This window comes from Macadamia integrifolia, unplaced genomic scaffold (assembly GCF_013358625.1).
Source record: "Macadamia integrifolia cultivar HAES 741 unplaced genomic scaffold, SCU_Mint_v3 scaffold1515, whole genome shotgun sequence".
NCBI lineage: Eukaryota > Viridiplantae > Streptophyta > Magnoliopsida > Proteales > Proteaceae > Macadamia > Macadamia integrifolia.
Genome location: NW_024868242.1, coordinates 135,813 through 159,192, shown reverse-complemented (window position 1 = coordinate 159,192; position 23,380 = coordinate 135,813). Strand labels below are relative to the sequence as shown.

Below are 23,380 nucleotides of genomic sequence, written 5' to 3'. Positions count from 1 at the left end.
TCGAGCATCACTAGCTGAAAGGAAGATTGAATGAGTGGGAGATTCCATTATCTTGATGGATTTATGATAAGATCCTCCACGAGGTGAATGTGAGAGGACGGGTCATTTCCCGTCAACTTTTCTCCTGGCAACGACGGGACCCAAGCATCATAAAAAATAGAGGTGGATTTACCATCTCCCACCCTTCTATGCAATCCATTCAACAATAAAGACCTTCCTTTCATGAGGCTTCTCCAAGCACAGGAGCAAGAATGATGATTAGGGACATCCAAAAAAGAGGAGTTCGAAAAATACTTCCCTTTGAACACTTTTACCCACAACGCTTTCTCATTTGATAATAGGCGCCAACATTGGCGTGCAAGAAGGGCTAAATTAAAGCTTTGAAAATCCCTAGAGCCTAGCCCACCCAAAGATTTGCTCCTACAAAGTTTGCTCCAACTTATCCAAAAGTCACCCTTATTAGACTTGTCTTTCCACCATAAATGTCTTAATAATTTGTTCAATTTATTACAAATGGACTGGGGAAGCAAGAATAAGGACATGGGGTAAAGGGGAATGCTAGTAGCTACAGACTTTAGGAGGACTTCCTTTCTTACTACAGATAAGAGACTCTCTTTCCACTCTGCTAATTTAGATTGAACTCTCTCAATGACATTATTAAAAAGGAATTTTTTGGATCTACCGAACTCCATGGGTAATCCTAAATATTCACCATGAATGGGCACCACATTGAACCCTAAGATAGGAAACTTCACCAGCAAGCATAGAAGGCACATTCGGGCTAAAGAGAACACTAGATTTATTATTGTTAAGTTCTTGTCCCGAAACCAGGCAAAAATTCTTGAGAAAATTGATAATGGTCCTATATGGTTTGGAAATCTTTGCTTTGTGAATATTGAGGTCATTTCTTATTCTTTAATTGAGAGAGAGAGAGAGAGAGAGAGAGAGAGAGAGAGAGAGAGAGAGAGAGAGAAGATGCCTTTGAATAGCCCTCCCAGTCTTACTACTGGCTTTTCCCATTCACGTAGAGGAATGTTACAACTATATAGATTGTAGAAGCAAGCTACAAAGAACTTTGTGTGAAACAAGAATCAACAAAACTGATAAGCCAAATTGGGGTGCAAATTTGAAAAAATATATTAGGAAAAAAGAGAGCTATCTGCCTATGTGTGTCTAAGCCTAGATATAGGCGGATACACAATGATTATGTTTCCCCTCGCCCCATGTGCTAAAGATGCCTTTGTACGGCCTTCCATTGGTCTGTGCATTAGAACAGTGACCACACAACCAGGTGGTGTTCTCTTGCCCATTATATTGTTAGGGAAAAGAAACTTGTCTTGTTGGCACAAGAAATGCCCAAAGAAAAGGTGCGCAAAAAACCCACGCCAAAGGAGCTGAATATTTTGGTCCACGCCTTCTCATGCACTGTCAATGCGGATTCATTTTTTATTAAACTTATTATCATGTTAAGTGCATGCTGGAAAAGCACTCTCCATGTTAAATAATTATTAGATCTTGATTAATGATAACAACAATGTCTTATCCCAACTTGATGGAATCGACTATATGATTCCAAGCAAGGACAAGAAACTAGCTCACACATGATCTGAATCAAGTTCTTTTTTTTTTTTTCTCTCTCAATTTTTTCATAAAGGCCAAGAACACTTTCGCCATGTATCATGGGCAACTTCAATAGGTGGACTATGATGGAGCAAGTGATCCAACAATGAAATTAATTGGACTAGCAGACACATAATCCGATCAGGAAATTTTGTTTTTTCATAAAGACCAAGAACATTTCGCATGTATCATGGCCAATTCAATAGTCCGTTTGTGATGGACCCGCACCGACCCTTGAAAAACTGTCCATTTTTAATTGGTAAATTACACCTGGAATACCTAACTTATAATTAAATTACACACAACGTACCTCACCTCTGATATTTTAAGTTTGAGTACCCTCACATTTTATAAATATTATATTTAAAACACCTCAGTTTTATAGTTATTTTTTAATATTTCCAATTTCCCCATATTCTGCGGCCCTTTACTCTTTTTTTCAATGGAGGGTAAAAAGAGGGAGAGGGAGAGGGAGAGGGAGAGGGAAAGGGAGAGGGAGAGAGAGAGAGAGCACCTTGCTTCCCTAAAAAGCTTCAAAATGAGGCAAGCAGATGTAATCGCACCATGGACGAGGAGAAAACTCAAGAATTGTCGCTCTTGTCAAGATTTTTACAATAAAGAAAACCAATTTCTTAGAGAGAAAGAGAGAACATCATTGAATTGGAAGTAGTAAGTAATATTGAGACAGAGAGTGAGGAATGGATACTGCAAATGTTGAAACATAGAATTTTTATTATTAGGCTGTGTTTGATAGTCTAGAAAAAGAAAAGAAAAAAAAAAAAGAAATTAAAATTTTGAATTTAAAAGAAGAGATAATAAAAACATTAAAAAAAAAATCATTGTGTAATTAAGATTTCTCTCTTATTATAATTTTTTTTTCTTTTCTTTTCTTAAGTAAAAGAATATGTATCTTTCTCCCATAATTCACTATTTCTTTCTTTATATTTATCTCATTTTGGTTGCATATGGATCAAACAATATTGCCTTTGGAATTTTTTTTTTATGACATGAAAAAGAAAATGAAAAACAATAAGGAAATTAAATTTATATTATGAGAGTTAGTTAGGTCAGACCTATTACCTAAAGCTACCTACTAGCAATATCCGCTATAAATTGTATTACGTGATTACTAATATTACATTTTATCAATACTCAATAGGTGTTCCAAAAAGTTTAGAAAGTGTCACGGCCAAACTCCAAATGTTAATTGTGGAATAAACTAAAGTTCAATAGGTGTTCCAAAAAGTTTAGAAAATGTCACGGCCAAACTCCAAATGTTAATTGTGGAATAAACTAAAGTAAGTCCTAGGAATAGGTCCAAACTTCTGATATTTCATCCTTTGTCCAAAGCTAGCCATAGTCCTTCGAGAACTCCTATCACTTTTCATTTCCACCTTCTTTCTAATCCTTTCAAGACTAGTTTTGATAATCTAAGGATGTGTTTGGTTGTCTACTTAGTTGGAAAGTGCTTCACTTCAAATGTGATTTTGTATTTTTTAATTTGTTTGGTTGTAATTTAGAGTAGTTCTACTTAGAAATATAAAATTCAAGTGAAACACCTTTTAAAGCTAAAAGTGTTTCATCCAAGAATTATACTAAATAGTAAAACTCATATATGACACACATAGTTCCACCCTTCATATAAATACCAATTTAAGTTGTGATTCAAGCAAATCAACCAAGGACAGTCTCCCACGATATCTCTCCTGACGATTTTTGAAACCCCCTCTTGCGACTGCCAAGAACTGCTTCAATGGAGGTTTTGCTACTTGCCATCGCCCTTCTCCTCCTTGGATTTGTCTCAGGGACAATTGAAGACCGCCACCGGCTGGGTACTTACACGTTGTTGATCTAGTCCTATTTTTTCTTTGAAGAGGGTTTCTATTGTCTTGAAGATTAAAGGTGTGCGATTTTTGATTTAGGGAAACCCTAGATCTGCCGAAAAAATTTGGAATCGTTTGATCAAGTGTTTATTTGTCAACTAGCGAATGTGAAGGTATGTTCGATTCCATTTAGGTTAACCAAACAATTTTCAGAAAGAATACATAACAGAATTATGGGTAACCAAATAGTTTTCCAGATGACTCAAAAATAAATAACATTCATCAAAACCATTCTCCACGGAATCTATGCCAAATCAGAAAAATAACTTCAACGAATTATACAACCAACCACATCCTAAAATTTCCCCTAAAATCTTTTGACTTGGATTACATTTCATAGCTTAATTACTTATTATTATCATGCAAGAGGAGTCCTTCAAAGGCAATAGGGCCAATGGAAGTATAACTAGAAGTATCAATAGGGGTGGAATTTTCTCTTTTTTCATGAGGGGTGGAGCCATGGGGTGGTCATTTCATCCCCCATTGTATCTTGACACAACGATCACGTTACTTTTTAGGCTTCTTTTTTTCTATTATTATTATGGGAGAAAGAATGATACCTTGCTGGTGTTGATGCGAACCAGTGTGCAAGCCAATGGGAGGGTGCACAGGAGTATCTTTAGCGCATGGTGGATGGGGGCAACATTATCTTTTTGTATATTGATGTGTTTGGATGTTTCTTGCACCAACAAGGTAGTGTTCTTTATCCTTATTAGGGGAAGATATTGATATGATGCCTGCGTGCAAATTCCTTTATACCATTCTCACATAATAAATATTGGGACTTACATTAATACTCTCATTTGTTTTGATCATGTGAGTTCCATATTAACTCTCTCTTTTATTCTAACAATGTGAAACCTAGATGAATGATATTATTTTTTAACACTTCATTGATGTAGTGTGTAGATTCCTACTTAAATTTTCCTTGTATCCCTATTACATTACCAAAAAAAAAACCTTATCTCTATTACTATAAACTTTTTTTCGGAGAGAATGCTATCTACTTGTGAACTGGATAGCACAAGTAGATAGCGATTTTTTTTCCTTATTTTTTAAAAGAAGGCTCGCACGCTAGAGCTGTACTGATCAGTGTGAAAAAATTCCCTCTACCCCTCCCATCTTCCATTGGTTGAGCCGCCAACAAAGCTAGGAGCGTCCCAACAACCCGCCTTTCTATTTTTTCAATGAAAAAAATAAGAAATCCAAATTTTTTTTTGATAAAACTCTCCAATACTCGGATGCCCGTTTGAGGAGAGTTCAATTACGCCACGCGAGTGAAAATAGGTCCCCTAGAGCCACAAGGCCCACAACTCACAGGGTGATAGTGATACATGATACATCCCTGTTTTTCATATTTTGGCCGCTTTTCTACTGTTATTACCACATTTTGCCCTTTTTTTAATTAAAAAATGGGGTGGGCAAATAAATGCTGTTGTAACGAATTGGTTACAGATAGCTTTTCCTTTTTTTTTTTTTTTTATTGGATTTTCTGTTGACAGTCAGAGGAAAGGAAAAGTTTCCCCATTTTTTAATGTTTTATTTGGTAAAACAATCGGAGGAAGGAAACAAAGACTGGAAGACTCAATTAAGGGCGGGAGAAATGAAGCGGTGGGGACGCCAGTAAGGCAGTAAATTCCTGTGGGCGGCGGCGGTTCGATGCCCTTGGAAGTCGTCCCATTGTTCGACGGTTCCCCTTGTTTTTATCAATCCCATCCCTATCCCTATCCCATATTCCCAAATCTCCTTTATGTACTTTACGATGTGGAGATTCGTAGCGGACAGATCTAAAAACTTCATTGCGTCTCTCACTCGACGTTCGCTTTCCTTTGAGCAGCGCTTCTCTTCACTCCCTGATTCCTCGTCCGTCATGTCGTCGACTCCATCTACTCCGGTTACTCTTGAAACTATCAATCCCAAGGTATCGCACCCTCCTGATAGATGGCCATATGCCTCCTCATGTATTGCTTCTCCAGTCTCCATGCCTAATTCACCAATCTTCTTTTACAACTTTTGTTTTTGTTGGTTTATTTGCCATGATCTTCAGGAGGCCTTATTTTGTTTGTTTAGATGCAACTTCGTTATATTCTACTTTTGTTTCCTTTTTTCTGTGTTTTGAACTTTGACTATAGACTTTATAACTTGCTTTATTCCCAATACTTGAAAGCCTCTCAAATCTCATTTTGATTACATTTCTTCGACGATCTCTGGGCCGACTGCTGGATTTAGGCATTTAAATTATGTGTGTGATCTTGGAGGGTGTCGTTTCGAATAATTTATTGACATGATAGCTGAACCATGTCGATTGGCCTAAAGATTACTCTGTGTGCTCATTTGAGGTTTTTCTTCGTTTTCAATGGATCAATAAGTGCATAACTCCAGCACCATAGCTGGTGCAGTCGCAAATGCAATTACCCCCCCCCCCTTCCCATCTTAAAAAGAAAAAAGTGTCTTGAGTTTATTGATTAAGGTTCAGTATTATTAGTGGGCTTCTTAGAATAGAATCTTACTAACCTGTAGTTAGTTATCACGAAGATGAATGCCATTATTTTGAAACAAGATTGGGATTCTGAGAGCTGGCTTGCGATCTGGTGGAGCTTTGTGTCAGTTTCAAATTTGATTAGTTTTTTTTTTTACTTGCTCATCATTCAAGTTTTCTTGGATCAATTTGTGGCAGTGACCTTGGTATGTCGTTCATTGAGCTTATACATTCATAATTTTTTATGGTATTTCCACTTTGCAGGTTCTAAAATGTGAGTATGCCGTCCGCGGAGAGATTGTTACCCATGCCCAGGTATGTTAAGACCTAGTTGTCCTAGTTGCTTCTTTTTGGGTTTATTACCGTCATATTCAAATTTATCCTATACGCAGTTTCACATAATTTTACGAGAAATGAATGCAGATATTTGACAGCCATTAGTTATCCAGCACAGTGACCAATGCCAACCATGGCAGGGGTACTTTGATATATAAAATTTATTGATATCTGCATAATCTTAGAGTATAATATGAAGAGGAAAAAAAATTCCTGTCTGTAAAGAATTCATCATGATGATAGGGAATGATGAGAGGACAGGGGAAGTTAGTAGGGTCAATGATTAACTAAGAATTCTTGAATAGAATAAAGTGTGCATAGTTGTGTCTATGAATCCAGAAGAGGTGACATGAAAATTGCAAGATGTGTACAGGTGAACGTAAATGTAGAAGTGATAAAAATCATCACACCTTCACAGGGATTTTGATGGAGAAATTGAATGCCAGAACCAGCGGCAGTGATATAGTTTTTATCACTTACGGAGGAAAAACATAAAATTATAAGGTCTTATATAGGTTTCCGAAGCTTTGGCTATTTCTTTATCAAGAATGGGTGGGCCTTACTGGAGTGTAGGAAGGATAAACTGATTCAAGAAAAGTGAAAGTTTGTAGTTTCCTGGCCTTTCAAGTTTTCTCATCTAATGCAATTTTGGACCCACACACCAAAAAATAGGGAAGATGATGGTGCATTCTTTCTCAAATAGATTTTTTCCCCCTTCTTTATACAGAAACTTCTGAAGAATTGTCATTTAATAAAAACCTGCATTTTGAATGACTAAACAGATAAGGTTCTTTTTGCCTTTATGTAATAAATTAGGGGAGTTGGTACTTACATGCAACTATTTTACAGACACTGTATAGTATGATGGACCTCCTTTTTGCTAATACAATTAGCATTCACCCTTTTTAAAGTTTCCTGAGAATGCAAATTGCAAACGGTTCTTGGAGGCATCCTATCAGCCTGTGATACATGTGGCAATTGAAGTTGTCCATTGCAAGAAGTATCAGCACCTACTGTAGCTTTGACAGAGGACTTTAAACCAGTAGATTTGAGTCACATGATACCACTCCTTAAAAGTTGTAGAATCCAAAGTCTGAACCACTAAATAGCTGTGGTAGGTTATATATATGTTCTATAAGGGGCATGGGGATATGTATCAAATCCCTGTGTATGGGATGGTGCATTAGTTTTGGATTCATCCAAATCAGGATATCCATTAGAACAAAAACCATTTCCAGTGCTAATTTTTTTTTTCTCCCTCTCTGTTAGAAATTGATCGCATCAATGGTTAGATAACTTGTAAAATATATCTAAGAAACCTGCCTTCTAAACCTCAAACTGCGATCTGCTTATGTATATTTGTGTTTTGGAATTTTGACTATAAAAGGCCTATAATCAACGAAAACGAATGTCCAAACCTCCAATATTCCTTTCTGGTAGACTGTAAGGATGGTCTCGCTATACAGAGCCGTAGACATCAAATCAGTGGGTGCGGAATTGTTGTGATCCATTGGGTCAAACCAACCCAATTAGATTGTCCTGGTAAAGTTGACTGTTGTGATCAATGCAGAAACAAATTTAATGTAATTTAGTATTTCTATTACGTAAAAGGTATTTACATTGTTACGTATACAACACTTTAGAATAAATGGAACTTCTTCTTGGGTCCATTCTGTATCCAGACATGAATTTTGATGCACATTTTACACATGTTTGGCCATATGATATTGTTATGAAATATATGGAGAAATGAGTTGTTTATCGCTTGAAGCTTGGATTAATCATCTTTGCAATGTGAATTTTAGATGGACTGGATTTGTTGAATCTGAAATATGGCTGTTAGTATCAAGTTCAACTTACTGAGAGCTCTCTTGAACTATATTTTTACAGCTTTTGCAACAAGAATTACAAACAAAGCCAGGTTCTCATCCGTTTGATGAGGTGGGTTCCTCTTCTATTTTTTGTTTTCAATATTTGTCATCAGAATTGATTTTTGTTACATTACTTGCTTATCCTTGGGGTGAAATTTTCTTTATTAGACCTGAATACTCATGTGATGCTTAATCTCTTACTGCAAAATATGAGTCCTGTACCACGGAACCATTACACTAGAATAGCCAGAGATACGTGGTTCATTTAAAGAAGCAAGTGAATTATTACTGGAAAGATCTGAGCCTAATATATAAATATATATATATATATATATTCCTTTAGGTAATTTTATGCCTAATGCCAATGCTTGGGATTTATAATCAAGCCGGTATTAATTACAATGAATAATGATCTTTGCTGTTAGAAACAATGAAACAAATTACTGGCAGATGAAATAAGGGCCGAATTAGTGCCATCCTAACCATTAAACCGTTCAACTTCCATCAAAGACAATTGAACTGATGGCCTGGAAAGCTGGATTATTGATGATAGGCATGTGGAATATGCTTGCTCTGTTTGTATATTCTGTATGAATGTTGGTGGTGAACGGTGAATGGGAACATTGTAACCTGCTGTTAGCAAGCTTGAACATATAAGCCTCAATACACAGATCACAAAGCTACCATTTTATTTGTGTTACAAATTCACCTTTGTTAATACATATCAAATTATTTATACATATAAAATTTTAAGCCTTAAGAGTCAAAGCCATCTTGATCTGCCACCAACCCAGCTGGTTGAACAAAGGGGGCTATGACCTCGCCTCAAGAATGGGTCAGTAGAATTGTACATGGACTCTGTTTCTGGCCTGAAAATCTACAGCATTATTTTCCTTTGAAATGTGTAAAATAATGTTCATCTACTTAACTGAGATTCTTCTTTTACAGATACTTTACTGCAACATTGGGAACCCACAATCTCTTGGTCAGCAGCCAATTACCTTTTTCCGTGAGGTTAGTTAATTGCATTTCATTGCAGTTGTTGTTTGTGGATCTTCTTGACCAATTCTTACAATTGGCATCTGTCTATCAGGTTCTTGCACTTTGTGATCACCCAAACATTCTGGACAAAAGTGAAACACAGGGCTTGTTCAGGTACATAGAAAGATTTTCAAAGAGAGATGTTTAGGACTGGCTGGTTTATTCATAACTTTCCGAACTCCTAAGATATGGTGATGATTTTTCCCAAGTTTTAAAGTTGTATGACTTTTGCATGCTTCCTCGAACATATTGGATTTGGAGGTAAAAAATTATTCTACTGGTCCCACCTATAGGCTTTTCATGACATATTTGGGAGTTGGAATGATTTATTTCCAAAAGCCCTTAAAGTTCAAAGGTTGTAGGGCTCATTGCCTGAGGTTCTCATCTGAACTTAAAAGAAAGATTAAATTCATTTAACAAATGGAAGGGTGCATATTCCAACAAACTAAAGCCAGTCAAGAATTTTTTCAAACTCTCTGTAAATTTTTATTTATATAACTGATGTATGAATCATGAAATGAAGGCTTGATTGCATACTTTGAGAACTCAACCATATGAATTGTCATTTGCCAAAGAAGAGTTGATTTTTTAACCCAAAGAAAACTTTGATGTTTGAGACAATACATTATATCCTCTTCTTTTGTGTGTGTGTGTTGTGTGTTCTTTAGTTTATTGAGTTATAGAAATGAAAATGAAGTAGGCTACATGAAAACGCAGTTTGGTGAGGCCAACTTGGTTTTAGGTTTCATATAGTGAGCCATTGGCAGGTTTGGATTATGCCAATTTGATTTTAGGTTTCATATGGTGAGTCATTGGCGAGTTTGGGTTATGCCATGATGATGCAAGAGCACTTCCATGGACCGGCCCAAATCCATTGGGTAGCTCTGATGGAGATGAACTAGGTCCCATTTTAGCTTTGGCCCACAAGGGTATTGTGGTTTGTTTATTTATTTATTTAAATTTGTTGTTTGGATTTTATCTTGTAATCTTTTACTTTGAATGGGCTATGTAGTGGTACAGTCCATTCCATACTTTAGTTCTGAGTTTTGATTTAGAGTTTTGTAACTTTTGTTTTAGTTTCAAGGTCCAAGTTAGTGTCAAGTTGTGTTTTAGTTTTGGTTTAGGATTAGGATTGTTTCAAGTTTTTAAATACATGGTTGTAATCAATGAAAGAAAGGCTTTTGGAATAAAAATTAAGTTTGGTTGCAGCATTACCTGCTTCTGTTGTTGTGTCAGTATTCCCTGCCCTCTTTAATTTCTTTATTCCTTCTCTGAGGTTCGAACCCTTTCTTTCGTTGAGTTCCCCGCCCCCTGTTCTGCACACAAAACAGCTTCCCCCCACTATTGTAGATTGTTCCCTTCCGTCTAATCTTCTTTCCCCTTCATACTCTGGGTTAGAATCGCCACCCTATGGTGACTTGAAATCCTACATCCTACCTCCAGTTGACTTCCCTGTTGTGAATAACAACCAGATATCGGATCTGGTTCTAAGTCTACCTCCAGTTTCTGTGTCAGAGGTTTACCTGAAGTTTATTACCCAATATTCTGGTCTGGTATTAGTTGGGTTTCGGAGCCCAAGGGATTAGTGACCTAATCCTGAAATTGCTAGTCAATTGATGCTGTATCGACTTGAGTTCTTTCAGGTTGAAGAACTCCCTGTTCTGGTTCTATCATGACTGGTGATATTTGAAGGTTGTTGAAGACCCCCATAGGTTATTGGGTTTAACCTCTTTTTAATTGGGGGAATGAGCCTATTGCTCAGTGGTCACAGCCTTTGGCGTAAGACCAAGGAGTTCTTGTGGTTGACTCTCCATTTCGTCCCACCTATATATATATATTTCCCCCTCTCCCCCCACCTCACCTATGTGACCGGCCACCAGCTGGCTGGGTTTGATGCAAATACGGCTGCACTTACTTGGTTGGACCAGCATGACCGGCTATGGAAGCCAAAGGCCAAGAAGAACCGGTCCAGCCCAGGTTTTTGGTCCAACAAGGGCTGGTAGTAGTTTAGTTAATAGTATGTCTTTTATTTTATTATACTTGTTTTGGGATAGGATACGTAAGGGAAGTAGGAGTCAATTTCAGTTTTGGAGTCGAAGTAGGCGTCAATTTCAGTGTGAAGAGTCTAAGTAGGAGAGTTATTTTAATTTCTATTAAATACTTGCATAAACTCAATGTTTGAGATTAAAGTGAATTTTATTTTAAAATAGTTGAATTTGGTGCCTTGTGTGTGATCCCCTCCCCCTCTTTATGCGGTTTCCTTCTCTTCCCCAAGGCTACCCCATCAGTGTTATCCAAGGACCCCCGCCAGAAAAAACTGTTTTTAATTTTTGAGTTCCAAGTTTACCCCTCCCTTCACCTCTAAGTCCCTCATGTCATTTAGTTCCTAGTCTACCCCTGCTCATTAATTCCTAAACCTATTCATATTCTTTGCTCTTTGCCTTGCCTAGTAAACCCTTGGAAAGTATGGTTATTACAAGTTTGATATTCCTTTCTATTGCTTAGACTTTTGCTGAATTGGGTGGGCCCATAAGTATCCATGTTCTGCATCACATGAAGGACCAAAAGTATTTGTGGCCTATATCAACACTACTTAAAAAGGTGCAGTGGCTTTTGACACATAAGTATTCATGTCCTTATCTTTCCAATTCAAACCCAGGTTACCTTTGCCCTTCCACTTGTCCATTTACTACCTTTAATGTACCACATTTTTTCTCCGTACTTGTGCATATTGGTCATCATTGTCCAATGCACATGTCCAAACGATGTCAATAAAATTTTCATCATTTTCTCACCTGTTGGTACAAATCCTACTTTCCCTTTGAGAGCACGCAGTTCTAATGCTACCCATTCCTAGTCTTACGACTTACTCATCTCATCTCTTGCTACATTTATTTTATATCTTAATGTATATATTATCAATTTTTTCCCAAGCACCATGTAAATAAAATTTACTTTCTGAATATTTTGATCACTTCTTAATCAACTCCCATTGTAAACCTTCCCTCAAGGCAACTCCGAAGTCAGTTAGCTATGTTGTAAAGCCGTAAAGGAGAACTGCTAGATTTGAAAATTTTCGTCTTGAAGAAATACTTTTAATTTGGTCGACCAAATGATGAGCCATTTTAGCCTGCATTTCACATATCCGTTGCTTAAAACCATCCTGTCTTGGTGGTTCAGACTGTAACATTTCCTGTTTGAGGAAGTATATTTTAGTAGATGCACATGTCAGAAGTGCAGTTGCATCTTGGTGGTAGGGTGGTACTGTGTGCAACTTGGGTAAGGTTTCAGCTAAAATTGAATGGAGCCTGCTTTAGGCTTCTAAATCTAAGTGAAGTGTGTATCATATAATTAGAAGTGCCACGCCCAGTCCCGACGGCCTGGCTGTTTCTTTAGCAGTCTGGGTGAGTGGGCTTGTTAATCACAACCAGTTGGGAGCTCCAAAAATAATTACCCATCATTTGCAATACCAAATTTCAGTTGTGGCAATCCATTGTTTGCTACTTTCTAGTTAGTGGACTTCAGATCGCTATGTAGAAGCTTCAAGTATCAATCTAATAAATGCAAAAAGATACTCTAGCAACTATTATCTATCTTTTCTTTCTCCTTTAAATAAAATAATGATTATCTGTACCTTCCATTATTTCATATGCATTGTTGCAGTGCGGATGCCATAGAGCGAGCTTGGGGGATTCTAGATCAAATCCCAGGAAGAGCAACAGGTGCATATAGCCACAGTCAGGTAATGATACCACTGTCCGCAGCATTGTAAATTAGTAATGAATTACTCCTGACGTGAAGTTTTACGATCCTGTTCTTCCAATCTCAGGGTATCAAGGGCTTACGTGATTCAGTTGCAGCTGGAATCGCAGCACGTGATGGTTTTCCTGCTGATCCAAATGATATTTTCTTAACTGATGGTGCAAGCCCTGCGGTAACTTTCAGAATTTCACCCTTCTTATTTCCCACTAGTCAGATCATAGATGTGTTGGAGGGAACTTCAATTGATATTTTCCTGTTTTCTTCTCAGGTACATATGATGATGCAGTTGCTGATAAGGTCGGAGAAAGATGGCATTCTTTGCCCCATCCCTCAGTACCCTCTGTACTCTGCTTCAATTGCCCTTCATGGTGGCACTCTTGTATGTTTATCCAGAAATGCATTGAATTTGGTAGTTTGGTTACTGCATTTTGGCTGCCTAAATATCAAAGCCTAAACTGAGCCATTTGCCAGAACAACCTTCTGTAAAATCAGTTCTCTATTGAGTTAACCTGTTTTGGCTTGAAATTTTGGAAGTCTTATTTCTCATTGAATCCCAAGTATAACCAGGATGAGAATAACCACTGGAGAACCTTTCTTTGGTCTTCTTAGGTGCCATACTATCTTGATGAAGCAACAGGCTGGGGTTTGGAGATATCAGAGCTTAAGCAACAATTAGAAGATGCCAACTCCAAGGGTATTACTGTTAGGTCATTAGTGGTGATAAATCCAGGCAACCCAACTGGGCAGGTAAGATATTACATTTCTTTTATCTCTTTTTTTTTTTTTCCATGGTGCATGACATTGAGAACTTTCCTCATGAAAGCTTGGTTTGATGTTGTTTAGTTGTATGGTTACCTGTGTTATCAGTTTTATAAGAGTTTTCTTTGTTCCATTCTCCAGGTTCTTGCTGAGGACAATCAGCGGGAAATTGTGGAATTCTGCAAGAAAGAAGGTCTTGTTCTCCTTGCAGATGAGGTGGGTAGTTACGAAGAGCTTCAAGTCCTTACAACTATACCTTATATCAAACAATCCCTCGAAACTCATACCTTCAGTTGTTGTATTGCTGGCTTTGATGGATGAGTTAATTATTTTCGTGGTCGACACATTCTAGAAACTGTAGTTTGACATTGTTCTTGTAGTCTGCATCAAACTGATGATGAGTTAATTATTTGCTTGGTTGCTTCATCAAGAAACATGCTTTTTATTGTCATTAATACATGTATTGTTGACTTGAACTTTCACAGGTATACCAAGAAAATGTTTATGTTACAGACAAGAAGTTTCACTCATTCAAGAAGATTTCTAGGTCAATGGGGTATGGTGAGGAGGATATCTCTTTAGTATCATTCCAGTCAGTTTCTAAAGGTATGTGTTTCTCATCTTTCAGGCTGACCAGAATTGAAAAGAAGTTTATTTTCTTAAGAACTAAATATAACAGGATTTTATTTTCTACTTTAGGATATTATGGAGAATGTGGTAAAAGAGGAGGTTACATGGAGGTTACTGGTTTTGGAGCTGATGTAAGGGAACAGATTTACAAAGTGGCATCTGTAAACCTCTGTTCAAACATCTCTGGTCAGATTCTTGCAAGTCTTGTCATGAACCCTCCAAAGGTAGTATTCTGTGATACATATATCATATTCCTGATTTAGTATTGAAAGATAATTACATGATTTCTACTGTACTGTCAGCATTATTGTTGTAACCCAATTGTGGACTTTGATTCATCATATTTTCCTCTTATGTGATGATATTTTCAGTTAGTTTCCTCAGGTGTATGGAATTGTGAGTTTATTAATTTTCTGGAATCAATCTGCTTCCGTGCCCTAGTTTTCGTTTCCGGTTACATTTTAGCGACACTAACTAAAAGCATTCTCTGCAGGTTGGAGATGAGTCATTTGAATCTTATTCTGCTGAGAAAGACGGAATTCTCTCGTCATTAGCAAGACGTGCAAAGGTTAGCTAAACAAAGCAACCTAATTATATAAAATTATGATACCCAAAGGACTGATGACTTGATGACGAAAATTACTGGTCCCCCAAGCTTTGTGTGTTAACCTGAGGCCCATAATGTGAGACCAATTTTCAAGCTTTTTTGAACTGGAAAGTTACCCAAAGGATTTGATTGAGATAACCTGGTGGATGCTACAATTAAATGATACAGAAACCAGATTCACCCAGTTTGAAACTCTATCCAGCTGGGTTTCACCAAGATCGGTTGTGTTAATTCAGCCATATACCAACTTCTTGTTGAAGCACCTAAAAGTAATTTACTTGCTCTCATTTGGAACAATGAGCAGTTGTTTCTGGCATTTTCTTTGCTTGATATCAAGCCTTAAACATGTTGCCCAACTATAGTTTTCACTTCTGAGGTTATAGCTTGCAAACCATGGGATTTTCAAGATTCTTTTAGATGTTCGGCTAATTGTTATATATGCGGGCTTCCAGTTAACCTCAATGTTGTTGAAAAATGACAGGGCCTCAAACTACCTGGGGCCAACTTTCTATCTAGGGTCTGAATGCTCCAATCATCAGATCCAACAGCCCATCTGCAGACTTCATTGTGATGCAAAATACATAGGATTGTTGACCCCTGGCATTGTATGGTTCCGCCCAACCAACCACTGGGCCTAGCAGTCATTGAAAACACTGTGCATCCCTACATGGTGATTTGAATGGGTGGTAGGAAGAACAATGACCGACTTGGTCTTGTAATTCATGATCTAATGGTTAGTTTCTTCCCTATTATCCCTGATGCAGACTCTGGAAGATGCTTTCAACAGCTTAGAAGGTGTTACCTGCAACAAAACAGAGGGTGCAATGTATCTATTTCCCTGTCTGCATTTGCCTCGTAAAGCAATAGAAGCTGCTGAAGCAGCAAAAACTGCTCCAGATGCATTCTATGCTCGCCGCCTCCTTGATGCTACTGGAATTGTTGTTGTTCCTGGATCTGGCTTTCGGCAGGTGAAAATTCTTGAATCTTGACCATTGCTTTTGTGGGCTTTCCCCCCCCCCCTCTGCATTCCGTAATTCTTTATGGTATTTCATGATTCAATTGCATTTGATTGGGGTTTTGTGATTAGGATAATAGGCATTAATTGTGTGTGTGTGTGTGTAGTGGTGACCGTGTTCTGTTTGTGTTTTTCAAAAAAAAAAACCATGTTCTGTTTGTTTAATATCATGTTGACGCTTGGAACATGCCGGCATTCCTGCTTTGGCAATCTTGAGGGCTTCTCTGTTTGGGGGTGTCATTCGGTGGGTTCAGGGTCTCATTGGGCCTGGTCCCATGAGGCCAAGACCAGAACCAACTAATTATCTAATCGGTCACGTCTTATAACCAGGACCATTTAATAATCGGTCCGTTGGTCCCTGTTTTTAATCAATTTTGGTCCAGTTTGAAACCATTTAGAGCCCATGAACGGTTCTGTATTATCATATAATATATCATAATCAGGTATTTTTCAGGGTTATAGCTTCAAACTAATTTACCATTTGATGAATATATGTCATGAATCAACACAAGACATGTTTATTTAATATATCATGAATATCAAAAACACACACAACCTGTAATAGTCCAACCTGAAACATTTATCATTTGGTCAATAGGTACCTGTCAGTTTTGGTCCAGAAGCGACCAACCGATTGTCCTTGGTTTCCCAAAAGCCAGGACCAAAACTGACTAACTAATTAAATGGTTAAGATTACTGTTGAAGGAAGGGACTTGGGTCCTTTTGAGAACTTCAAAAGATGAGCCCCAGTGCATGGCTGATGAAGAGTATCGTTATTTGCACAGAATTAGAAAGCAGGGAAAGAATTAGTAACTGACAGTCAGGTTTACCAAGCTATTGGATGTGCTTAAAATCAATGTCGAGTAGAGACGGTGTGAAGGACAACATGATTTCAGAAGATGGCTTGAAGCTGAAGGTCAGATTCTAAAAAATCGAGGACTGAAGTTTCTGCCAGAAAAACCATTTAAACCCAAGTGCTGCAGTGCTTGAGGGAGTTCCTACCACCAGCTTCTTTTGAATATTCAATGGATCCACTTTGTAAAGAACACACAATAGTCAAATAACAGTGAATGAGGTCTTGGTTCTCCTCACAGTAACACAGTTTGCAGGTTAATAAAATAGGAACTAGGAAAGGAGGGGTGGGAGTGGGGGAATATGACCAAGGCCTTTCACCTATAGCCTTGATCAGTCTCTCACTGACCTTGGTGTCTCAGCATATAGCTGAATCTCACGGCAAACCAAAGCAAAAGCTTCTTTTTTTAATAATTCAAATCTTGGGCTCTATTTTGCCCGCCCTTAATAAATAAAAGTTGTCACTGTTACAAGATAGAAATAAACTAAGATAGAAAATAGCATGTGGCTATAACAACACCACTTTAGAGTTTAAAGTAGAAACAAATAATAAAAGATCAATTGGTATCCTCCAATATAAGACATAAGTAGAGGGCCTTAATGGACCTGGCCCATTAATTAAGCCTAGAACTTAAAACTTAAATGAATTAAACTGTTAGGCTCAATGGGCTTAATGGCTGGCCCTTTGGGGGCCTCAAGATTCGCTTTCTCATGCTGGACCTTTCTTCTCTTAAGCTCCATGACTTGCATCAGCTCTCCCCAGCTTAAGAAAAAGTTGACCAGGAGTTTTTGACACTTGAGGAATGAGCATGGTATGATGATTGTCTTGCTTAAGACCGTAACAGAACTCCGGCAACTCCTTGATGTTGGGAATGGAGCCTTTAAGGCGAGTACTCGGATGTGATAATGAATTTTTATGCACTTAACTTCAAAATCAGGTGTATGATTGAAGGTAGTGCCCATGGAGTCCTCTTCAGTTGCTTTCCTATCATCTAATATATCAAACTCCACTGTAGTGCCGAGTTCTTTAGGTTCTTCATCTGTGTCATATTCAGTCATCTCAGTTGACAGGATCAAGCACAAGACATGCAATCCATTAGCTTGCTCTTTGTCATTAGTTGGTTGCTCTTCGATCATCATCAGTGGAGACTCCATCATAATATTTTGTATCTGGCTTGGCTTCAATGGCGGCTATGATGAAATTCTTTGGGCTTTGAGGCAAAATTTTGCAGAATGACCATAGTTGTGACAATGATGACACTTGACCTCACTTCCTCCACCCATGGGAGCTTTCCCTTTTTCTGCAGCAGTGAGAGCATGTGTCTGTCTAGTAGTAGGACCATCTAAAACAACACTATTAGGTGTCCTAGTATACTCTCCAACTTCGAAACGAAGTCTCCTCACCGGTGGCTTCAACAAATCCTTAACCTATAGATGTCAACCACACCAAGCTCTCGCCGAATCTCTGGCCATAAATCATATTTGAATTGTGATAGAAGCTGTGTATCATTTTTCTTGATCTTCGTCCGTGAAACAAGCGAGTCGAATTGTTGTCTGTACTCAGTGGCAGAAAGTGAGCCTAGCCGCAAGTAATTTAACTGATCATGCAATCATGCGCAAGAAGTTCGTGTAAGGTAATTGCTTTTCAATTCTTCTTTCATCTCAAGTAGTGGGTGTTGTACCTCGATTATGTAGCCTTCTTTCTTGATTATTCCACCACTCCCTTGCTGGCCCGATAAGTTTTTCCCGCACTAGCTTCATCTTCCTTGATTATGTCCGCTCAAAATAGTCATCCATAGAATTTAAAGAGTCAGAGCATATTTGGGCCACTGTATTCTTTCAATCCCATCCGAATCCTTTGAGAATCATCAAAATGTCTATGCTGTCCACCGTTGTTACCTTCAAAGTATAACCTCGGACAATCCTTAAAGGTAGGTTGAGGTGTGTGATCTCTCTATGACACTCTACCTGTAAACCCTCGTGTGGTGTTAGCTGTAAAATGTGGGCTACCCCTATTACCCCTAGATTTTCAGAACTACCTTGGGTATGGTGGGATACTCATCTGTTGCTCCATGTTTGTCATCCTTTCAGAAAGTTGTTTATGTTCTGCTGACATCTGTTGCATCATCTCTAATATCTGATTTAAAGGATCATGAGCTGAATTTGGGGTCCTTGTACTGCACTCTGCCATAGCTCTGATGCCAAGTTGTTGGATTCAATCTACACTACGATAGAGATATGAATCCTAACCAGATAATCGGAGGGCTCACCAGACCAGCAGCTTGAACACCAAAACTAGCCCCAGTATATAAGTCTGATGAACTCCATATTAACAGCAGTAACTGATCTCCCTAGGGTCTTGAATATCCCCAAAGGTGGTCTCAATCCAATGGTAGGATTTAGAGATATTTTATGAATGCCAAAATAGTTAGTAGATTCCATAGTTAGGAACCAGTCAATATCTACGGGTCAACACAGCAGTTCATTCTCAAACTAACAATAGATCATCCACTCAACAGTTGAACATGCATCAGATTCAGGGTAATCCAATGGACAGAACTGAAGTTAGAAAACAGTTCCAAATTTAGTAACTAATGGTTATCTAGCAGCTGCAGCCGATTGGCTTCATGATGGGGTTAAGATTACTGTCAAAGGAAGGGAATTGGGTCCTCTTGAAAACTTTAAAAGATCAGCCCCAATGGATGGCTGATGAAGACTATTGGTTCTTGCACAGAATTAGAAACTAGGGAAAGAATCAGTAACTGTCACAGGTTTACTCAGCCATTGGATGGGCTTAAAATCAATGTCGAGTAAAGACTGATGGACAAGATGATACCAGAAGATGGCTTGAAGCTGATGAAGGTCAGATTGCTAGAAATCGAGGCTTGAAGTTTTTGCCAGAACAGAGAAACCACCAGCTTCTTTGAATATTCAATGGATCCACCTTATGAAGAACACACAATAGCCAAATAATAGAGGAGACCTCGGTTTTCCTCACGGTAACACATGTTTGTTGCAGGTTAATAAAATAGAGACTAAGAAAGGAAGGGAAGAAGAGGGGGGGGGGATAATCACCAATGCCCGTCACCTAGCTGAAGCTCACTGCAAACTGAAGCAAAAGCTTCTTTTTTCAGTACTTCAAAGCATGGGATCTATTTTTCCCTTGTCAAATAAACTTCTATTGTTACAAGAACAGAATTAATCTAAAGTAGAAAGTAGCATGGGGCTATAACAACTTCTTTTTAAAGTAGAAACAAATAATATAAGGAGTGTCTAAATGACTCCTCTATAGGTGCATTTAGAACTTGACACCACATTTTAATTTCCCATTGTCTTATTCCCAATAGTATTTTAAAATAGGAGTATAAAAGGGTTTCAAAAATAAGTTGAAAGTGACATATCATGTAATTATTGAAAGGTGTCACATTGTCATGTAAGTACACATGTGAAATGGCACTATTATCCTCATTGAAAAAAAAATTATCATACTAAAAGGGTGAAAAAGTATGGTTACAAATTATTAAAACCCCAATAATAAATGATCAGCTAGTAGCCCCCTGCGCAAGACATGAATAAAGGACCTTAATTGGGCCTAGACCTTAAAACATAAGTGACTTAAACTGATGGACTCAATGGGCTTCATGGCTGGCCTCTGGCGTCCTAAATCTTGCTGTCTCGTGGGGCATAAGGGTGGACCTTTCTTCCCTTTAGGCTCTATTGACTTTTTATCACACAGTCCCTTTCTGGTTAAACTGTCTATATTTTGATGTGGAGGGCTCTCATAAAGGATAATATTCAAACCCCCCCCCCCCCCCGCAGGCGGCTAAAAAGAAACAAGGGAAAAGAACAAGGATCGATAATGTAGCAGAAACTAACATTTCAGATAGCAGTTGAGAAATGAAGTATTTCTTTTGGCATGGTTTTCTACCCAAAAAAAAAACCTAAGTAATTCAATTGCTATATTGATTTAGTTTTTTAATTACTTGATTATTGGAAGTTTCCATTTGCTTTTGGTTCAATAAAATATTGTATTACAACATTTTACATCCAAACCAGAAGGATCCAATTGGGAATGGTCATAAACACGAGATTACTGCCTTCCGATATGAGTAAAAAGATTATCATCAAGCAGTTCCACAAAAATAAATAAATAAATAAACAGCCAACAGGTTCAGCTGCTATGATCGTTCCTGACATTGATTTAATGATGAGTATCATTGGTTCTGACCCTATATGTGCTCCATCTATGGTTATATCACTACTGTTTCTTGGTTGAAATATCATGGATTTTAACTGTTTTAAGAAGCCTTAGGGTTCATTAGAAGAGGTAGCCTGTGTTTGTTTTTTTTGACTGGTATGCATTTGTGTTGCTTTGTCAGGTTCCTGGTACATGGCATTTCAGGTGCACAATACTGCCGCAGGAAGATAAGATTCCAGCAGTTGTTTCCCGTTTGACAGCCTTCCACCAAGGGTTCATGGCAGAGTTCCATGACTGAGTTGACTGCTGTGCCTATTATCTGTCGTCTGAATGAACAGAATCCCTATTCTTGGAGTCCGGAATCCGGATGATGTCTTATAAAAATATGGAGGTTTCATGTTCCCAGATTTTTTATAACTTGTATCGGTATTGATATCAGCAGTGACCGATACAGCCAAGGGCACCTATAATCCGTGGTGTATATCATCCTTGGATTAGGTTATACTACTACGTTGCCTCGCCTCCCAATTTTGGGTTGGAATTATAGGCCCACAGGTATGGTCCGTAAGCTCAGGTGAATTTAGAGGATTCAGATTCTCTCCAACCGGGCTGGAGGTCCAGTGTATATCTGACAATTGGGAGGATCAGGCGCCATCCCAGCGGTTGGAGAGGATCTAAATCCGGATTTAGATTTAGATGGGATATTATGTTTATGTGGGCGGACAGGAGGATTAGGTAAGATGGATATGGGTTGGCCCTTTGGGTACATGTATTACTTCAGTTACAAATAATTTTAAATTACTTAATTGCCCTTATCTGGACGGGTAAATGGATAATAAATATGGTGGAGGGTAAGACCTACACTCTCTGTTGAGCTAGGCAGGTAGAGTAAGATAACATTACTCATTCAGAGCACTTACCTTTTGAACGCGGGTAGGGAGAGAAAGGTAGCCAAGGGCAGGTACAGGGACAGGGACATCGTACAATGCAAACCATTATTCTGATTCTTGAGTCGGGGCCTTGGGTGCAACCCATACCAGTAAATTGGGAAGTAGGAAGTGCATCGCAGTGCAAGATGAGAAATTTCGAATCTGCATGTTGCCCACAATTCGTGTATGATGGGTATCCTGTTGGAGATTGTTAGGGAAGAGAGGGAAGAGAGTGTGTAAGGCGAAGGCCAGATCCTCTCCTGTACCATGACCTTCTGCAACAATCTTACACCATCCATTGGGTGTGGGTCAGTGTAGGAGGTCATGGTCCAGGAGATCTGACTTTTATGAAATTTATTTTAATTTATATAATACCAAATGGGGGCCCTAGTGTTTATATATCAGCACGGAATTGCCAATGCCTACATTATAATTGTTTTCAACCAAAGATAGGGGATGGATGAATGTAACGAGAAGCCAAATTTGGTTTCTAGTTTGAACCACGATGGACTGGACTGGTATGGAATGAGCCGATGGGATGGGATGAAGCTCCTTGCACTCCCCAAGTTAGGCACGTAGATATAGATGTAAAGGTCGTATGCGGATCGGATTTGGATATCTTTTGATTATATATGGGATACCCTAAATGGATATGGACACAGATGCAAATGGAATATGGCTTTTGATTTTTGGTTTACATCTTCAACTTAAGTAATCCAGACCTTCCTCCCTCCAGTAGATATGATTTGCTCTAAAGCCACGTTTGTCAATTGAGGAACAAGAGTCTTGAAATCTGAGACCTCCCGAATGCAAGTGCTCAATTTATATAGGGTAATTTACAACGTCACTCACTAAAGAATGCCAGTATTATAGGAACATTTCATCTCTTTCACCAAATTATATTTAGACCCCTTACCGTCAATCACTATTAAGAAATATACCTTATATGCTTATGTCATGTTTATGTCAGCTAGAATATATTTTTTTAAATACCAAAATACCTTTGCAAATGGTGAAGTACCTCTCTCTCTCTCTCTCTCTCTCTCTCTCTCTGAAAACTAGCCAAATGTATTCTGGAGTTAAGTAACCCGGCGTTCCCTGCAGTCCCGAACTATAACGTTGATCATCCTCCCTCATATCACCTCTAGCCCTGGCTTCGGCCTCATTTTCTTCCTCTGCAACACCACCTCTCCCCCTAAAGCCATCGCGGGTCAATACTTCGGCATCTTCTCCAATGCTACCCACCCCTTCGTCTACCCCATCATTGTCGTTGAATTCTATACCTGGCTCAATGTTGAATTCAACAACCCAGATGCCAATCATGTCAGCATTGATCTAAACAACCCTGAATCCGCCGTCACCCACACTAGCAGTTATTATAATTCCAACAATCCTGCT

At 38.4% G+C, this 23,380-nt stretch overlaps 1 protein-coding gene across 1 annotated transcript; it reads left to right on the top strand.

The window, feature by feature from the left end:
• The first annotated feature begins 5,087 nt into the window (after positions 1-5,087).
• On the top strand, positions 5,088-21,523 carry LOC122064080 (alanine aminotransferase 2-like). The gene is made up of 15 exons (XM_042627780.1): positions 5,088-5,424; positions 6,247-6,297; positions 8,209-8,259; positions 9,138-9,203; positions 9,283-9,344; positions 12,894-12,972; positions 13,060-13,164; positions 13,261-13,371; positions 13,602-13,739; positions 13,893-13,967; positions 14,237-14,357; positions 14,451-14,605; positions 14,875-14,949; positions 15,753-15,956; positions 21,235-21,523. Exons 1-15 carry the CDS (start codon positions 5,254-5,256, stop codon positions 21,349-21,351), a joined length of 1,581 nt encoding a protein of 526 aa, XP_042483714.1. The 5' UTR covers positions 5,088-5,253; the 3' UTR covers positions 21,352-21,523.
• The last annotated feature ends 1,857 nt before the right edge of the window (positions 21,524-23,380 follow it).